The sequence below is a fragment of the Camelus bactrianus genome, chromosome 12 (genome assembly GCF_048773025.1).
Source record: "Camelus bactrianus isolate YW-2024 breed Bactrian camel chromosome 12, ASM4877302v1, whole genome shotgun sequence".
NCBI lineage: Eukaryota > Metazoa > Chordata > Mammalia > Artiodactyla > Camelidae > Camelus > Camelus bactrianus.
The window spans coordinates 23422388-23443143 of record NC_133550.1 but is presented as its reverse complement, the minus strand read 5'-3'; the positions used below and the strand labels follow the sequence as shown (position 1 = coordinate 23443143).

Genomic DNA, 20756 nt, shown 5'->3' with positions numbered 1-20756 from the left:
TCATTCTAAAGTTTTCTTTTAAGTATATTTGGTTGTTTCTCATATTTTCAGCTTTCCTTTTCATCTAAAAAATAGTTTTGAGTGTATACTATGGGCCAGCTACGAGGAGTATAGCTTTAACTCTCTCCTTTTGGGGAACCTTTAAAATTTCCCAGCAGAGGGAAGTCTGCCACTACTTGGATAAACTTTGAGCACAGTCTGGGTCATCTTCCTCACTTTACCAGTTAGCTCTCCAGTGAAAGTCTTCACGTCTCTATTCTGCACCCAGCAGAAGAATGGCATACCTCTTATAAAACCAATGTGCACAAATTGACTATGGGGATATGAGGATTAAATGCTTGCCTATTTTGAATATTAAAATAAAAAGTAATTGCAAAGGAGTATAATTATTATATGAACAGAAGTGTTTTCAGAGTCTATTTGAAATGAAGCTATGAAATGAAAATCTATTTTTATTCATTTGGTGTTAGTGTCTCTTTCTATCCTGTAAAGACTTAAGAACTCTTTTGATGTCTCTAGTGGAGACAGAGTTAACAAAATTAGCTTTAAGAGTGATAAGCAGGTTCATAATAAATACAGGATTATAGAGGTCAGTGTTCTTCTTTGCAATGTCTGGACCTCTCATACACATTGAGAAGAAATAAAAATCATTGTTCTGATTTGTCCAGTGTCCTAGCATCATATGTTTTTGAATGTTCTAGATCCAGTTAAAGAATATGGTTGTGCCCCATGGCCCATGGTTGAGAAGTTAATTAAAAAGTGTTTGAAAGAAAATCCTCAAGAAAGACCTACTTCTGCCCAGGTATTCATATAGCCAAAATTTATCAGTATTTCTTACAGAACATACATGTATAAAGAGATTCTTTATACATATATATGTATACATATATGTGTGTGTGTATATGTATATACATATATATGTATATATGTGTGAGTGTATATATCTCCTGTGTCCTCTCACCATCCCAGATGCAAAATAAAGAAGATGGCCAACACCCCAGCAGCACACATAGCCCTCTTTCCGCTTTCATCACCCTCTTTTCCCTATGGATGTAGCCACTCTCCTGATTTTCGTGATAATCATTGCTTTTTGTCTCTTTATGATTGTATTACTGACTTTAGTTTTCCTGTGTTCATAATTTATTAAAATAGAATCACGGTCATGTAGTGTTCTGAGCTTTTCCCCAGCAGTACTGCGTGAGCTTCATTCAGGCTGTGAACACAGCTGTTGATTATTTTTCCTGTTCTTCCCTTCCCTTGTTTGAATGCGCAACGTATTTACCCTTGATCGTGTCAGTGGATGTTGATATTGCTTCTGGTTTTTTTCCCTACTGTAAACAGAACTGTTGTGCACGTTGGCTGTACATGTTTCCTAGTGCACATTGTGTGAGAGCTGCTTTGTGGTCTGTATCTAGGGGCTGAAGTGCAGAATCCCAGGATATGGGGACGTCTAACCTGTTTTCTGAAGAAGCTCTACCAGCTTAACACTTCCATCACCTATATATCAAGATAGATATTTTTTATATTTTCTCCCCAAACATTATACTATCTGACTTCCTAATTTTTTTCTAAATAGACTCAGTCTGTGTATTGATTTACATTTTCCTAATTACTAATAAAGGTGAGCATCTTTTTATATATTCATTGGTCATATGTATGTTTCCTCTTCTGGGAAATGCCTGTTGACCATTTTGCCCATTTTTCAATGGGGTTACTTGTGTAAAAATGAAATTTAAAAAAGAGATTCTTTATGCGTTGTATACTAATCCTTTGTTGGTTATATATGCTGCAAATTTCTTTTCCCAATGTGTGGTTTGCAATTTTTTTTCCCTATAGAGTGCCTTTTGATTAACAGAATTTTCTTAATTTTAATTGAGATAAATTTGACAGTGCTTCTTTTTATGGTTATTACTTTTAGGGTCCTGTTTTAAAAAGGCCTTATCTCTCCCAGAGTTACAAAAATATTTACCTATGGTTTCTTTAAAAAACTTAAAAGTGTTGCTTTTGATAGTTAAGTTCTTAATCCATCAGGAATTGACATTTTCATCTGGATCTAATTTCCTTTTTTCCGTATGTGTAATCAGTTTCTCTAGCTTTATATATGAAATAGTTTCTTCTTTTTTCCCCATTGATCTTTTATTTTCCATTTCCACTCTGTAATTGTCAAAGATATACACACAAAGGTACATACAGGCACATTCTCTTCCATTGGTCAGTTTACCTATTCTTCCTCCAGTGCTGTCCTGTCTTAATTCCTGTAGCTTTGTAACAGTCTCCTTTCCCCTCTTATTTTTATCCTCTAGGAATGCTTTAGTTACTCATCTGGTTTTTCCATGTAAATTTTTAAATCTCTTTGTCAACTTTTAGAAAAATCCAATTGTGCTTTGGACTGGACTTGCAATGTCCTTGTGACGTAATGTCTTTCTATTCTTGAATGTGGGTCATCTCTCTAGTTAGGTCTTCTTAAATATCTTTCAATAAAGTTTTGTAATCCTGCGTACAGGTCTTGCACATCTGTTTCTGGATTTTCTTGCTGTAAATTGCTGTAAACTGAATTCCTGGCTTCAGATTTTTTTTTTTTTTTGAACCATCCCAGTGATGGGAATCTGGTCTACAAATCTTGAGAGCAAGCTTATGAATGACAACTTCTCAAGGTTCTTTGGTTCTCTCCCCCTTTGTCTGTGAAGTCCCAAGACAACTCTCCTTATAGACCAGTGAGAGTGGGAGCGTGGAATGGCTTTATTCCTGGTTCTTAATTACTCTGAATATGCAGCCCTTTGGGGTCCCAGCTTTATGGGAACAGGACTGTTATTAGATTCTCCACTTTGAGCTGTCCCTGGATTTTAACTCTTTCCCACTGGCCCCATAAAATATTCAAAAACCACACATCAGCTTTGCTTCAGTAGACAAGAGCCCTAAGGGCAGATCTGGCTTTAGGGTTCCTCTGACCTCTCTGGGATTCTGTCTTTCATTAATGTTTTGGCCTGATAATTCTGTATGGTGTTGTCAGAGCTTTAATGTTTTTAAGACATTCAAAGAAAATAACTTCGTCAACATTTTAAGTTGTTTTCAGCAGGAAGTTTTGTCCAAATACCTCTTTCTCCAAATCATCAGAATGTTTTAAATGAATGTTTTAAATGAAACAGATTTTAATAGATCAAGTAAGAGCTGTTTTTATGTTGTGGACTCTTGGTTTTGTATAATAAACCATTGAAAGCATTTTGTTCAACTTTAAATTTCCTACTGAAAAGTGGCAGAGAACATGTATACACTGACTTTATCAAACTTGACAGTCATCTTGACTACTTAACCTACTGGCTTATTAATTTTGATTACTACTGATGTTCATCACACAGACTTTTTCAAAATGGTATCACAGTGACATTTTCCAAAGCTTAATTTTTATTTTACTTTTTCTTCCTTTCATTTTCACTTATACTTCACCTGTATTTTATAGATTATGTAACGATCTTGAGGGTTTTTTAAATACCGTACATGACAGTATTCAATAACTTCCACATTCCTATTTAACCTTTAAAATACAGTGTCCACTAAGCAAGATGGGTAAACTCATCACCTTTGTCAGATGAGGCTCTGAGAGAAGGGGAGGTTTCTCGGGGTCTCATGAGTGGCAGGCAAGTGGCTGTGACACGGGGATCTAATTCCAGTTCCCTGATTCCTGGTTCCGTTTCCTTACCGTGATTCTGTACCATCTCTCCAGTTCTTTGGTGCTTGAAGGAAAAATGGAATCTAGAGGTGATTTGTGGATTTTGTTACCAAAGACCAAAATTTCTTTTCCCTTCACCTGGTAGCTGGTCTGTTCTGTTCTTGGTGCTCATGTTTATCTCCAACGTGATGTGGCTCTGCAGCATCAAACTGAGTGAGGAATAGTTCCTGGCTCTGCTCCCTGGTTTCTGTTCACTTGGCATTTTTGAGATTTTTCTTTTCAAGTTAACAAAACATACCAGGCATACAAAAGAGCATGCATCCTGCACAGTTTAAAAATAAGTATTATTTTAATGTAATTGTATCTGTAGTTTGATTATTAATCTTGTTGCTCTGGGTGAGTAACAGATTTAGGTTTTTCTGGATAGAGCTATAACCTTTAGCATGTTATTATACACAATAATATGATCTTTCAGGAGCTCATGTGTTAACTTGATATGTGTTGTTTTGTTATTTTTTTTTTAAACTTTCTCAGGTCTTTGACATTTTGAATTCAGCTGAGTTAATCTGTCTCATGAGACGTATATCAATACCTAAAAACTTCACTGTTGAATGCATGGTTGCTTCAAATCATATTAGCAAGAATGCAAGCATTTGGCTGGGCTGTGGGCACACTGACAAAGGACTGCTCTCACTTCTTGACTTAAATACTGAAAGATACATTTCTGAGGTAAATCCGAATACCCTTTATTTTTTTATTTTTATTTTTTTAAATTAGTGATACTTTAGAAAACTTACTTTGCAAATTATTTTAAAGCATGAACCATTTAAAAAGTTACTTAGAAAGAAATTAAATAAGAGCTAATATTGGAATATTATTAAATTAGCTTCCTGTTAAAACAAGTGTATTCACATGAAATTAAGCAGCATGTGTTTTGTTTTAAAATCACACTGTATGTGTGTCTTAGGTCAGGATTCCTAGAAACAGAGCCTGAAATAGAGAATCTTCTGCGAGTGATTTAAGGAGAGAGAAAATTTAAGGAGGTACAAGAAGACAGATGGAGCAAAAATGTAGTTTTTGAGGAAGTCTAGCCTCAGTCTTTACCCATAAGAAGCTCTAGAGTTTGAACAGCGGCATAGATTTATCACTTCACCAGGCAAAGGGGCAGTTTTTCACTCCCACTTAGCAGTTAGTCATTGGCTGCAATTTGCCTAAGGGTAGGGGTGGCGTAACCTCTCAGCCATTTCTGAGCAAACCAGCTCCCAGAACTGCAGTGAAGGGTGCAGGTCTGAGCTGTGAGTAGCCAACAGTCAGAGCGATGGGGAGTGGGTGCCTCTGAGTGATGGAGGCCATCTGGGCGTGGCTTCTATAAGATGGATCGATACAGTGTATTGGGAAATATAAGGGAACATTTCTGGACTTAAAAATACCTAATATTTTGACTGTTGCTTTGAAATAAATGTTGTGCTTAAACATTATTCTTAAGGTTGAACAATCCTCTTGTTTTATCTGGTGGAATGAGTAATGACATTGAAAAATCATTTTCAATATTTAATTTTAATTTCAGATGCATTCTAGACAGGCAGAATATTTGACTCATTGGCTGTTGAAAAAAACAAAATTGGCATTGTTTTTAGAATTAAAAGCCAGAAAGTAAAGAAGAGATGTATGTGAATAGGATAATATTTTCATTTTACATAGGTTCTAGTCACTTAGGCTGGAACCAAGTCCTTTTGAATGTGTTTTTTTTTTTCTTAACAGGAAGTTACTGACAGCAGAATACTATGCCTGGCCTTGGTGCATCTTCCAGTGGAAAAGGAAAGCTGGATCGTGTCTGGAACCCAGTCTGGCACGCTCCTCGCCATCAATACTGAAGACGAGAGAAAGAGGCATACCCTTGAAAAGATGACTGATTCTGTTACTTGCTTGTACTGCCATTCCTTCTCCAGGCAAAGGTGAGGTAGTGACTTGGACCACTGGGGGAGAATTACATACCTTTTAGATGACTCAGTTGTGTGCAAAATTGTTAAGAGTATCAGCAAAGGTTGTTCATTTGTAACATTTTTCCTTTGGTTGCAATATATTAAAGGGAATTGTAGGAGGACACAAGATATTTGTATTTTTTGTGCACAGATCAAGCTGAGGCAGTTATAAAATGGATCAGTCATTTTTTTTCAGGCTCACCAGCCTTGCTTCTGGTTTTACCTCAGCTGTGTCTCTTAATTCTTTGTCATTCATCACTTCAATTTACTTTTGTTGGGCCTCCTCAAAGATGAGTTCTCATTCATTCTTTCTTTGAATACGTTTATATCAATAGCCTGTTGTGTGCCAGTCTAAAACCTGTCAGTTAACTCACTACTATCAAATTGGAAAAGAAAAAAAAAAAAAAAAAACTCCAGTAAATACATTCATAAGTTGTTATTAGGTGAAAATGGCTTCACCTTTATAGGTCACAAGGATCTTATCTCAAAAGAATTTATCTAAATGGCAGAATTTCAGGTCTGAGTAACAGGTTGGTTGCTGTAATATTTGGGGCAAGATGATTTCCAGGAGCCGTTAAGATTATTCCCCATAATACTTACCCGGTTTAAGTCAGTATTGAAAAATAAGTAAGCATTAGAAAAATGTAAAGTGCAAATTTTTGGTGGCTGGAACAGAAACTCCACTGGCAGTTTTGGAATTGAAATTATTTGGCTATTGTCAAATAAAAATTCCATCAAATAGGTAAGGAAGACTTCATATTTAAGATGATTGCACTGGGGGAGAGGGACTGAACTCAGCTCTGCTGAAATAAAAGGTGGGAGTTTTTAAGCCCTGGAATGAGCTAGTGGAAAAGTACTGGAGGACCTTGCGGAGGAGGAGCATCACTGTGATTAGGCCATCTATGTTTGCTAATTGTTGCTTATTGAAGTTAGGCTCCCATGGTCCCACAAAGACCGGGAGATAGTGGTGCCATCTTTCTTGATCACATCTCAAAGGAAGGGCTCCCAGATCCTTGAGAAAGACATTCTTGAGTTGAAAAATTGGCAAGAGGCTGAGAGAAGATCTACTTCTCTAGTGGACAGCAAAAGAAGTTACAATTTACGTTTTCACAAGTAAATGCTATAAGAAAAGGGAAGTCAGGGACCAATAATCAGGAAGAAACCTGTCTAATGTTTAGTTAAGTTAGGGGGAACATTAAGGTCATCTTGATCAATATGAACATTCTCTTTGTAACAATTTTGGCATTTTTTTCTTTTAGCAAGCAAAAAAATTTCCTCTTAGTGGGAACTGCTGATGGCAACTTAGCGATTTTTGAAGATAAAACTGTTAAGGTAAATGTTGAACGCATTCTACATTAATGTTTATTTTAAGTTCTTCGTTTTATGTTTACTCATCACCACTGTCTTTCTAAGGGTTTATAAACTCCCTGAGAAGAAGGATCATAAATTCTGACGTTTATCTTTCTATTGTTTGAGAAAGTCTTATACACAATAGACTGTATAAGTACTTGCTGATCAACTGTTTATTTTATATGAATGAACTAAAGATGAATTGATAAATGAAATCTGATTTATGTTAGGGATGGAAATAATTCCGTTTTTATATAAACGAAGTAGGTAATTTCTTATAAATATATTGTAGGCAAAACAAGGGAAACAAGTGTTGAATCTGGCTCAATACCAACCTTTCTTTAGCCTTGAAGAAATCATTTAAATTTTTGTTCTTAAGATTCTTATTTATCATTAAAGCATTAATTTTCCCATCCATCACTCATCTGTGGTTCCATCTAGTCATTCAACATCCTACCTATTTATAACCTGTGTTGTCAAAAAACCTTATTATCTAGTGAGAGACAAAGAAGAAACTATAGTGTAATCCGTAGATTACTTACCTTAAAATTTAGTACGAAGTGAACAGATACAAGGATATAACAGATAAAAGGATAACACATTGAAAACCACTTCAATTAAATCTTATTTTTATAAATCATTTGAAAAATGTACCTTGAATTTTTATTTTAATACCTTTAACCATTTAAGATGAGAAAGTAGTTTTTAGGAAGCTCAAATTTTACAGTTTGATTCTGAAAATACTCAATTTACTAAATGTGTTTTCTCTTTTTGGCAAAGTGTAAAGGAGCTGCCCCTTTGAAGATACTCAATATAGGAAATGTCAGCACCCCCCTGATGTGTCTGAGTGAATCTATGAATTCTACTGAAAAAAACATCATGTGGGGAGGATGTGGTACAAAAATTTTTTCATTTTCTGATGATTTCACCATTCAGAAACTCATTGAGAGCAGGACAAATCAGCTGTAAGTTACTCTTATTTATGCAACTAATTTGCCATTTTATTCATGTGTATTCTTTATAATCATGTCAATAATGCTATTGATAATCCCAAACAAGAATCTTATAAAATGCGTAATTTACGTTTCTATTATACTTTTGAACATTCGTTATAGAAAACTTAGAAAGCAGAGGAACATTAAAAAAATCACTGTCTAAATCACATTTGGGATAAACTATGAAAATTTGTTAGTATTTATCAATCTAAATTTTTATCATTTTTATTATCTCTGTGTCAAATTAAACGTGAAATTTGAAAGGCAGTCAACTCAGTATTTCACTAAAGCTGTGGACTTTACACTTGTATTTTGGATATTTTCTTTGACCTTTTTTTGTTGAGGTATAATTGACTTACAATATTTTATAAATCTCAGGTATACAACAGAGTGATTCACAATTTTAAATGTTATTTCCACTTACAGTTTTGATAAAACATTGGCTATATTCCCTGTGTTGTACTATCTAACCTTGTAGCTTATTTTATACACGGTAGTTGCTACCTCTTAATACCCGAACACAGTCTTGCCCCCTCCCCACTTCCCTCTCCCCACTGGTAAACACTGGTTAATTCTCTGTATCTGTGAGTCTGTTTTGTTATATTAACTAGTTTGTCTTATTTTTTAGATTCCACATATAAGTGATATCACACAGTATTTGTCTTTGTCTGCCTGACTTATTTCACTCAGCATAATACCCTCCAAGTCCATCCATGTTGTTGCAAATGGCAAAATTTTATTCTTTCTTATGGTTGGGTATTATTCTGTTTGTGTGTGTGTGTGTGTGTGTGTGTGTGTGTACACATGTATACATATATATATATATATACACAACATACACACACACACATATACCACATCATCTTTATCTATTCATCTGTTGATGGACACAGGTTGTTCCGTATCTTGGTGCTTGTAAATAATGCTGCTGTGAATATTGGGATGCATGTATCTTTTCGAATTAGTGTTTTTGTTTTTTTATTTTTTGGATAAATACCCAGGAGTGGAATTGTAGGCTCATATGGTAGTTCTATTTTTAGGTTTTTGAGAAACCTCTATAATGTGGTTGCACCGGTTTACATTCTCACCAACAGTATATGAGGGTTTCCTTTTACCATACTCTCACCAATATTTGTTATTTGTGGAGTTTTTGATAATAGCCATTCTAACAGGTGTGAAGTCATATCTCATTGTGGTTTTAATTTGCATTTTTTGATGATTAATGATGTTGAGCATCTTTTCATGTACCTATAGGCCATCTGTATGTCTTTGGAAAAAATGTCTATTCAAGTCTTATGCCCATTTTTAAAAATTGGGTTGTTTGTTATTTTGATGCTGAGTCATAGGAGATGTTTATATATTTTAGATATTAGCCCCTTATCAATTGTATCATTTGCAAATATTTTCTCCTATTCAGTAGGTAGTCTTTTCATTTTGTTGGTGGTTTCCTTTGCTGTGCAAAAGCTTTTAAGTTTAATTGGGTCTCATTTGTTTATTTTTGCTTTTATTCCTTTGCTTTAGGAATGGATCCAAAAAATACTGCTACAATTTATGTCAAAGAATGTTCAGCCTATGTTTTCTTCTAAGAGTTTCATGCCTTCAGGGATTGCATTCATGTCTTTAATCCATTTTGAGTTTATTTTTGTATATGATGTAGAATGTTCTAATTTTATTCTTTTCCATGTAGCTGTGCAGTTTTCCCAGCACCACTTGATAGGTGACCCATTTGTTGTTTGGTAGCATATTGTTTAACCTCCACATGTTGTGTTTATTTTTGCATTTTTCCCCCTTGTTGGTTTCTATTCTCATAGTTCTGTGGTCAGAAAAGGTGCTTGACGTGATTTCAGTTTTCCTAAATTTACTGTCTTGGTTTATGGCCAAGCATATGATCTATCTTGAAGAATATTTTAAGTGTACTTGAAAAGAATGTATATTCCACTGCTTTTGGATGGAATATTCTATATATATCTATGATTTTCTGTCTGGATGATTGGTCCATTCATGTAAATGGGGCATTAAAGTCCCCTACTATTATTGTGTTACCATCAATTCTATCTTTATGTCTGTTAATACTTGCTTTACGTATTTAGGTGCTCCTATGTTGGGTGCATATATATTTACAGTTGTTATATCTTTTTCATGGGTTTATCCCTTGATCATTATCCCTCTTTGTCTCTTATAACAGTCTTGATTTTAAAATCTATTTTGTTGGAAATAAATATTGCTTACACTGACTTTCTTTTGATTTCCATTTGCATGGAATACGTTTTTTCATTCCCTCACCGTCTGTGTGTGTCTTTAGATCTGAACTGAGTCTCTTGTGGGCAGCATATATCCAGGTCTTGTTTTTGTATCCATTCTACCACTCAGTTTCTTTTGATTAAAGCATTTAATCCACTTATATGTAAAATAATTATTGATTTTTTTTTTGCCATTTTGTTAATTGTTTGGGGGTTTTTTTGTACATCTTTTTGTCCTTTCTTCTTTTGTTCTCATCTCTTGTGATTTGATGGCTATTTTTATTATTATGTTTAGATTCCTTTTTCTTTTGTGTGTGTGTATATATTATAGATTTTCGGTTTGTGGTTACTATGAGGTTTATATATAGCAGTCTCTCTATATATACATTAGTTTTAAGTTGCTGATCTCTTAATTTCAACTGCATTTTAACAACCCTACATTTGCACTTTCCTCCCCTCATAAATACTGTTTTTAATATATTTTATATCTAACTGTTTTGCATATCTCTTAACTGCTTATTGAGAATAGTTATGATTTGACTACTTTTGTCTTTTAACCTTCCTCCTAGCTTTATGCGTGGATGATTTTCTACCATTATTATACATTTGCTCTCACTGATGAGCCTTTTTCCTTTTGTGATTTTCATTTTTCTTATTGTGGCCTTTTCTTTTTCACTTAGAGAAGTTCCTTTAACATTTCTTGAAAGGCTGGTTTGGTGGTGCTGAACTCTTTAAGCCTTTGCTTGTCTGTGAAACTTTTGCCCTCTCTTTCAAATCTGAACAAGAGCTTTGCTGAGTTGAGTATTCTTGGTTTTAGGTTCTTCCCTTTTATCCCTTTAGATATATATTCCACTCCCTTCTGGCCAACAGAGTTTCTGCTGAAAAGTCAGTGTATATATAGCCTTATAGGAATTCCCTGGTACATAACTTGTTGTTTTTCCTTTGCTGTTTTTAGTGTTTTCTATCTTTAATTTTTGTCATTTTAGTTACAATGTCTTGGTGTGTTCTTCTTTGGGTTAATTCTGCACGGGATTCTGCACTTCTTGGACTTAAATGTCTGTTTTCTTTCCCAGGATCGGGAAGTTTTCCTCTATAATATCTTCTGCTGTGTTCTCAGCCCCTTTCTCTCTCTCTCTCCTCCTTCTGGGACCTCCATAATGTAAATGTTAGTGTGCTTGATGTTGTCCTAGAGGTCTCTTAAACTGTCTTCATTTCTTTCATTCTTTTTCCCTTTTTTCTGTTTAGCATCAGTGATTTCTGCTACTCCCTTTCCAGCTTATTGATCCACTCCTCTGTATTTTTTAATCTACGGTTGCTTTCTTCTAGTGTATTTTCATTTTAGTTATTATTTTCTTTTTTTTTTTTCTTTTTTTTTGGTTAATGGAGGTACTGGGGACTGAACCCAGGACGTTGTGCATGCTAAGCATGTACACTGAGCTATTCCTCCCACCCCCCAGTTATTGTGTTCTTTATCTCTGTTTGGTTGTTTTTTATATTTTATAACTCTTTTACAACTTCTAACTTCTCACTTTATGCATCACACTTCTGAGTTCTTTGCCTATTTTCATTTCACTTAGTTCTTCTTCTAGGGTTTTATCTTGTTCTTTCATTTGGAATAGGTTCCTCTGTCACATCATTTTGTCTAACTTGCTTTTTATATAAGTATCTAGTAGGTTGGTTGTTTCCTGACCTTGAGGAAGCGGCCTTTGTAGGTAACATTTTATTTGTCCCAGCGGTGCACTTCTCTCTCATCACGAGAGCTCTGTGCTCTAGGGTTTCCCCCATTTAGGGCTGTGAGGGTCATCTCTCTGTGTCAGACTCTATGTGGGTTGTCTGGTAGGCTTGGGTGGCCTCTGGTCTGTTTGGCTGCCAGGTCTGGCCTTGTGTGAAGGCTGCTGGACTCTGGTTTGCATTACCGGGTTGTGAGTTGGCTGATTGTGTAACCCTAGGGGGCCCTGGGGCTAGTGCTGGCCTACCAGTGGGCAGAGCCAGGTCCTGGGTTCTGGTTGCAGGGCCAAGGGTTTACTGAGCAGGTGTCAAATCAGTGGTGGGTGGGGCCACTTCCTGAAACAGTTGGCTGCAGGGTCCAAACTGTGCCGAAGCCAAACTGAGTTTGTCTCAGTTCTTGAGGACAACCTGTTCCCTTTCACCTCAACCTTGCATGATTCTCTCTTTTCCTGGCTCACTACTTAGCCTCTTGCCTGTTTCAGTCCAGATGTCACTTCCTCTATATGTCTGTCTGATCCCCACCTGTGGGGATTAGATGCCTTAGATTTGTTCTTTCATGTACCTGTTTTTTCCCTTTCACGATAGAGAGATATAGACAGACAGACAAATAGATTTATTTTTTTTTTAGTCAAGAGTTCAGATATACTACCATACATTGTAAGTTTTCATGCATGGGGATTTTCTGTTTTGTTTATTGATTTGTTTCCTTACATTTGGTAAATATTTGGATGGACTTATTTTCATTCTGTAATTTCTACTTTTAACCAACCTATACAAGCTTGAAAATACTTAGGAAGAGAGGGACCCCAATTCTTTTATTTCACAGAACATATTACGAGGTCATGGTGTCGTTTAACCCCCTAAAATTCCACGTAAGATTTAGAGTAGGTGCTTTACCGGATAGAATGTCCATACATACTGGGCTCTCAAAGATGTTCATTTCACAAAAGAGATTAGGACCCAGTTTCATAGACAATTGAAAGTATTTACTGCTTCTCAGAAGTTGTCTCCTGTTGCGTACATCTCCCTCCCAGTAAGCAGGTTTCATGGCAACGGGACAGTCTAGTGTCAGGGACACACTAATAAATACAATTTTATATTTAATAAGGTCTGTGATGTTACAGCTACACCAGTTGGGGAAAGGGAATGCTTGGTCTATTTTGTTAAGTCAGGGAGGAATTCCTGGGGAGCTGACAACTAAGTTAAGCCTCAAAGGCTAACTAGGAGTTTGCCATGCAGATGGCACCTTTGGTAGCCAGTCTGTTTGTAAAAAAATGTGTAAAATGCCCAATGTCCTAGGTAGATGTTTAAAAATATTTGTCATTTTCCTTTATTTTCAAAGGAGGAAAATGACACTATTCTTTGTTTATGTTTGGGTGAAGATGTGGATTTATTTTCATACCTTGTGTTGCTTGTGTTGATGCAAAATATCCTTTAATATTTAATATATAATATATATTTAATATATTTAATATTTGAAGACTCTACCACTAAAGTTGACTTTAATGTCTTATGTTTTATAACTCTAGGTGTAAATGACTAACCCTTAACTTCCCAGTCATTCTTGACAATAAGGATTTTATTGAGTATCATAAGGATACAGATATTATGTGTTTTTTTAGAAGTCAAGATACTTTGCATATTTGGACAGTGTAAAATTCTATAGGGAATAAGATAAAAGTGAAATTAAAGTTAAAATAAGAAATAAACATTGGTTAATCTTTATTTTATTATCAGGGGAAAATTATGAAGTAACCAAATGTAACTAACATACCTAAGTAAGTTATATATTCTGTTCAGAATGGTTAGGGGAGAATTTGAAATAATTGCCAAATACTCTAGCCAGTTTCTTTTTCAAAACAGCATTAATCTTTTATATGCATTAAGAACTAGTAGAAGGCTGCATTACATTTTGAAATAGTAGAAAAATGACTACTGCTGACGTTCTTTTCTCCCCCATAGGTTTTCTTATGCATCTTACAGTGATTCCAACATCATAGCAGTGGTGGTAGACACGGTTCTTTATGTTGCTAAGAAAAATAGCCCATTTGTGGAAGTGTGGGACAAGAAGACTGAAAAACTCTGTGAACTGATAGACTGTGTGCACTTTTTAAAGTAAATGAATTTTTTTTTTAAGTTTTATTTTATTGTGAAAAGAATACAACACGAGACCTACTTGCTTAACAGATTTTCAAGTGTACATGCAATGTGGTGTTTGTTGCCTGTAGGTGCAGTGGCATTGGTTATTTCATGCCTGCTAATGCTGTCTCTACACTTCAGATTTCACAGAGGGAGGAAGTGTAGCTTTTTTTTCCCTTTCTACTTCTAAATAGAAATTAAAAACAAACAAACAAAGTTGTTAATGCTTTCCAGTACCATCTGTTGGTATCCAAGAAATTTCATTTTTGGAAAAAAAAAAGTAATAATAGATATGGTTTCTTCAAGGCATTACAAAGAAAAAGTCACAAAACAACATAAAATATGGGTGAAAAAACCGACTCGATTGACCAGTGCGCTGGGGAGGGAGGTTCAAGATGGCAGACTGAGAGCCTCGTGCTTAGTCTGATGGAGCGTGTCGGGGACTTCCTATCAGGCACATCCCTTGTGTGCTGCTGCTGGGAACGGGAGCTTGGCCAACCTGATTTGCTAGCCATTTTCTGGTTTTATTTGGTTTTGGTTTTACCAAATAGATTTTTTTTTTTTAACCTGCTGGAGAACATTTAGATTATATACCATAACCATAAATAAGATTTCGAAGTTTACTTTCCTAGAATCTTCTTAGTTTTTCTCTGGGTGGTGAGATTGATGTTCAGAAGAGCCGACAGTTCTGCCAGGTAAAGGGTCCTTTAATTTCTGAGGTTCTAAAATTATTAGGATTCTTTGATTTCTGGATACCTCATTTTGGTCACGAGTCATTCATTAGCCCAGGGAAAAATTTAGCGGTTTGTATTAATATTTTTTACATATAAATGACTATAATTTTCTTTTCCATTATAACTTTTAGACTTCATGAAAAGCTTTGGAACCTGACTTTTTTTCCTTCATATTGGGCAAATTTATTCTCTTTTGGTAAATTACATAGGCCTATTTATAAAAATTGTACCCATCTAGTTATTTCAGAATTTCTTGAAGTTAAGAGGCATTTGTTGTATTATCTTTGATAATTTATGCTTCAAGTAGAGAAATGCGGCAGTTTGGCATTCTGTATTCAGCAAGATTAGTTTTGTACAGTTTTAATGATATCCATCGTATACTGTCAAGTATTCATAATTTAAAAAGTTATATCTATATGTGTGTGCCTAATATACAGAAGGGGATATTAATCTCTTTATTTTTGAAAAGAGTGTTAATGCAGACTTTCTTTATGGTTTTAGGGAGGAACTGGTAAAAGTGAACAAGGAATCAAAACACAAAATGTCTTATTCTGGGAGAGTGAAAACTCTCAGCCTGCAAAAGAACACTGCTCTCTGGATAGGAACTGGAGGGGGCCACATCTTACTCCTTGATCTCTCAACGCGTCGAATTATACGTATAATTCACAACTTTTGTGATTCTGTTAGAGTCATGATGACAGCACAGCTAGGCAAGTTTCTTTCCTTTGGATCTTTCTTTTTTTTTTTAATTGAAGTATGGCCAGTTACAATGTGTCAGTTTCTGGTGTACAGCATGATATTTCAGTCATACATATACATACATATATTCCTTTTCATATTCTTTTTCATTGTACATTACTACAAGATATTGAATATAGTTCCCTGTACTATAAACTTGTTGTTTATCTATTTTATATATAGTAGTTGATATTTGCAAATCTCAAACTTTCGATTTATCCCTTCCTACCCTCTTCCTCCCGTAACCATAAATTTGTTTTCTGTGTCTGTGATTATGTTTGTTTTGTGGATAAGTTTATTTGTGTCTTCCTTCTTCTTTTTTCACATTCTCTTTGACCATAAAAATATGGTTTTTTTTTTAAATTTTAAGTTTTCTCTTCACTTTCTAGTGTCATGTGAAGTCTCAGAAGTTCACATGACGAAATTTTGTAAGATAAATTTTGAATAGGAGTTAGAATTAGGTGCTGCTAGTGATTGGTACCCAGGGTACATGTCTGCACCAGCAAGGCAGAAGGTCTGTAGGGGACTGTCTTATCTTGTTCACCAATGTCATCATATCCCCTAATTTAATTTGTATGTACTTTGGGATCCAAATTGTTGTTCATTGCTGATATTATATATAGTGGGATTTCAATGGATTTAATTGATTTTTTAAAATAATTTAAATGTAATCTACAAGGTGCAACACGATCTGGCTTCACCCCACCTTTCTAGTCTCTGTCATTTGCCATATTCCTCTCTGCTCTTTCTTGTCTAGAAGAAAGTTCAGTCCCACTTAAATGCCATACTTCATCCTACCTCAAGGTTTTGCATGTGCTGTTTCATTTTTTACCAGTTAACTTAGTTAGTAATTAGTAACTAATCTCCTCACTAGACCATAAGCTCCATGTGGGCTGGGTCTGCATGTGTTTGTTCTCCCTTTATTCTCAGAGCTTAGCCTAGGATCTAGTACGTAGAAGTCTTCTGATGAATATTTGTGGAATAAATTACTGAATGACTTGAGAATAAAGTATGGTTATGTGACAGAGTATCAGTATATCCATCCATGCAAATCTCCATCCAAATGCTTCACATGTGACCAGTGTCTTATAGTGTCCAAAGCAATTATGTACACACTTCTTTAATATGTAAGTTTGGGTGGAAGGGTAATGTTTAATATTGAACCCATTTTGCAGAAAGCTTAAGCTATTTCCTCAGATTCACACAATTAATAAGAATTGTAGCAAGGAGTAGATCATAAATTTTCTAATTTTAAAAAATTGCTGGTCATCTTGGAGAGTTTTTTATTCAATGTAATTGAGGGATCTCCAAAATCGTAGTATTATAAGTTAGGTTTCAAAGTTTTTGTGTCTTAAAATATGAACAGTTGTACTCTTTAAAGTCATTTTAACAGAAAACTTTTTTTTTTTTTGTAAAGGAAACCTTAAAAATGTCATGCTGGTTCTGGGATATAATCGGAAAAATACTGAAGGTATGCAACACCAAAAAGGTAATGTTTAATGATAATGTTTAATGGGATACTGTATTCCAGACAGAGTGCAGTGACATGGTCGATTATAACGTATTATGTGTTTACACATTTTAATTAGTAGTTTCTTTATAGTGCAAATAATTTAGATACAAATCTTCAAAATTAAGTTTTAGTTATCTAATAATGTTGAATATTTTTTCTGGTGAAATAGAGATATCAACTCCTACATTATGAGAACTAGCTCAAATTTAAACTAAGTGTAGATATTTTTCCTTATATCTTACCTATGTCCATTTTTTTAATTTTTAATTTTTTTGAATTTTAGTAGTTATTTCTATGTTTTACATTCCAAATGTAATTTCTTATAAATGGCAATAATTTAGTGCATTATTTATAGCTGTATTTAGACATACATTTGTCTAAGGCAACTAAATATAAATTAACAAAATTAAAATAAAATAAAAATGTCTTATGGCAGATCTTTGAAACATGATTTCTTTTTTTTAATTTTCTAGAAATACAGTCTTGCTTGTCTGTTTGGGACATCAATCTGCCACATGAAGTGCAAAATTTAGAGAAACATATTGAAGTGAGGAAAGAATTAGCTGAAAAAATGAGAAGAATATCTGTTGAATAAGAGGGATCTTGTAAATCTTTATCCTCGGATGGGAGAATTATCTTCTCTTGTAAATATTTGTTTTAAAAATGTTTACATATGAAAAGGGTATTTCCACTATATGCTGTTTGCTCATATGTATATGAAGGAATGTTTATAAGTTTTGTTTATAAAAATGTATAAAATAGTTGCCAGTGAAAGTATAATTTAAAGAACTATTTAAAATGTAATATTTCCTAAAGATTTTAATTAATTTTGTGAATTAAGTAATGAAAGGAGATCAAAAAAGTATTTAATTACAGTACTTATACTGAAATTTACAAAGTGAATAATTTTTTGGTTTCGTTACCCATAGTGGCAGTAAACTTTAAATTCTGTGATTAAGATAGTACTATTGCTGGATTACTTTCTAGATATTCTGCAAAATAGATAAAAATATCAGGCCAATTTCCTATGTAATACATTCCTTCTTAGATTGCTTTTAAGTGCAGTTATCATATACGCTTGCAAATAGTCAGTGAATTTGCACCAGTAAAGCCCTTTCTTGGGACGTGAGTTCTTTTTGTTACTGATGCAAGCAGTGCACCTCACAGAACATCACCTTACCTAAGAGAAAATGCCATGAAACCTACCGTTCAGAAAACGTAACATTTAGTCTAAGTCCTTATATCTGGGAAAGACATAACCACTCTCTCTTCTCTTATTTTGCAACTCTGTCTTTTAATGTGGACACCCTGAAGTTTTATAATTGGTATAAATGCAATGTTCAGTCCTTCAAGTGATATTTTTTGTGTTTTATTTAATGTTAATTCTCAGTGCTAAGTCAGACCACTGGCTACTTGTTCCTAATGTTTTTCACTCCAAATGTTTCTACTCATCTTCGTCCTAAATTTGTGACCTTACAAATCCTTCATGATGCAGTTAGAAACTCTATTTTCAGAATTATAGAAATTCTACAAATCCCACCAAGACCATGGGGTCAAGTATGTAGCACTCTTCAATTTGCTGAAGAAGGAAGGGACTTTATAGTTATGATGGTAGTACCTGATAACCTTGTCTTCTAAATTATGCTTAAATTGTTTGCATAAATTTGCATAGTAGGAGTACCAGGGCCAAGTACTTAGGTAACAATGGAAGTGTCATTTCTGCTTTAAGAAAAAACATTTTTGATAAATCCATTGGCCCTGGCCAATATTTATCATTTCAAGCAATTCCCTCTGATAGGATAACTAACCCATTTGATATTCTTAGAACTGAGATTTTTACTATATAAAGACTTTAAATTTATATTAAAGGTAATTAAATTCTTTATATTAAGGGTAATTAAATTCTTAACCCTGAAAGATTCTCCATTTTTCAAAGGACCTATGTTTTAATTTTTTATGTAGTTCAAAAAAAAAAGTCAAAAATGATGGAGCTGTGATATTTCTCACTGTTACTTTGTATTTATATGCAATTTTTTTACAAAAGTCAATTACGGAGAAATATGTAAATGAACATTGTATTTAAATGAAATAATAAACATTTTTAAAGCATGTTTATGAATTTTAAAACTTGCTGATAATGTTTCATTTTTCACAAATAAGTCTGTACTCCATCTAATATGAAACTTTGTATTAATCATGCATAGAACATTCCACCATAGGAATTGCTAACTTAAGTTTTCTCCTGAAGATTATTTAATTTTCTATAATACAAGTTGTCAGGACCCTAGGATAAAACCTAATAGGCATAATATATTGTATTTTCAAGTTTTCATATAAATTTTCTCAAGAAGAATCATTCATTCTTAGGTGCTGTACAAAAAAAAAAAAGACTTTAGAATAACTGATTTATTCAAAAAAAATAGACACAGTCATTTAAATTTTTTCCTGATTAGAACTCTTAACATAAACTGTTAATTCTTATCAAAACAGAAGCATTTGTCTTAACAGAAAATACACTTTTGGGGAAGTTTAGATAGAAAGGAAAGGGAGCTTCTCTAAGTCTGCCAAGCATTATTGATTCTGTGTGAACTATTTAAACCACTTCTCATCAAGACAGTAAGACATACATTGGTGACACAGAGCAGAAGTAACAAAACAGATTGCCTTCTTGTCCAGTTCCTTTGCTACTTACTGACTCACTTTTCTATCCTACATTGGTCTAAATTCCGTGTCAGCCTATTACAGCAAGGGGATTTCCTTGTGTCAAAACGAAAGTAGTAGTTGCAAAGAGTTAACAGGCTTTTTGTTTTTATTTTTATTTTTTGGTGTGTTTGTTTGCAGTTACTGAAATAAACATATTAAGTGCAACTCTATCAATGGTATTAACTATGAACATACTTAATTTGTTAATATGAAGAATAGTGTAATTGATGAGATTTATGATTTTCTCTACTCCAATGAATTGCCTGCAACTGCTGATTTCCTAACAGTGCATCCCTATCCTGAGCTGGGTGCTGTTTTGTGCAGCAGAAGAGAGTGAGATTGCTCTGATTTGTTGTTGTTGGGGGGTAGTGGAATGGGAGTGGGGAGCAAGGCTGAGACTGAAGGTCATCTGATGAAAACTCTCCTGCCTTAGCACAGAGTTATTTTTTTATATATTAGATATAAAACTTCCATATATTACAGTTAACCTCTCTCTGTGTCTCTCCCTTCCTACAATATGTTTTTTTTAAATTTATCTATCTGTTTCATACCCACTATGTCTGAGTTACATTACTGACTAGCACAATGCCTCTGGCACATAATTATATATCGGAAATTAAATTTGGCTTTCAAAACCTTCTATGAATTGCTGATAATTTCTGGTCAGTTCTTTCTTCTTGCAGTAGGAAATTATAAAATAAATGAGATCATTTCAGTTTTTTGTGACTAGCATGCTTGAATAAAGCTGGGAGTATCTTTGTTTAGAAAGAGGGACTTTATTTCAAAGATAAATGTGAGTTCAGCCACATTCAATAGAATATCTTTACTGATATATACATACTTTTGAAATAAATATAAATATATATAATATATACTTTTGAAATAAATACATATTTTGAAACATATATATATATACTTTTGAAATATATATATTCTGAAATAATATATATATATTATATATACTTTT

The 20756-nt window shown here is 34.1% G+C and overlaps 1 protein-coding gene across 2 annotated transcripts in view; it reads left to right on the top strand.

Moving 5' to 3' along the window:
• Window positions 1-20429, top strand: part of LRRK2 (leucine rich repeat kinase 2) — a 135512-nt gene extending 115083 nt beyond the window's left edge. The window contains exons 43-51 of one of the 2 annotated variants that reach the window (XM_074375025.1): window positions 702-802; window positions 4202-4396; window positions 5429-5622; window positions 6909-6981; window positions 7780-7964; window positions 13925-14077; window positions 15337-15545; window positions 16991-17044; window positions 17560-20429. In XM_074375025.1, the coding sequence (XP_074231126.1) occupies window positions 702-802; window positions 4202-4396; window positions 5429-5622; window positions 6909-6981; window positions 7780-7964; window positions 13925-14077; window positions 15337-15545; window positions 16991-17044; window positions 17560-17681 (1286 nt within the window). In that variant the 3' untranslated portion in view covers window positions 17682-20429. Of the gene's footprint in view, window positions 1-701; window positions 803-4201; window positions 4397-5428; window positions 5623-6908; window positions 6982-7779; window positions 7965-13924; window positions 14078-15336; window positions 15546-16990; window positions 17063-17559 lie in introns of both variants that reach the window. The other variant, XM_010970532.3, reaches the window with a different exon arrangement.
• The last annotated feature ends 327 nt before the right edge of the window (window positions 20430-20756 follow it).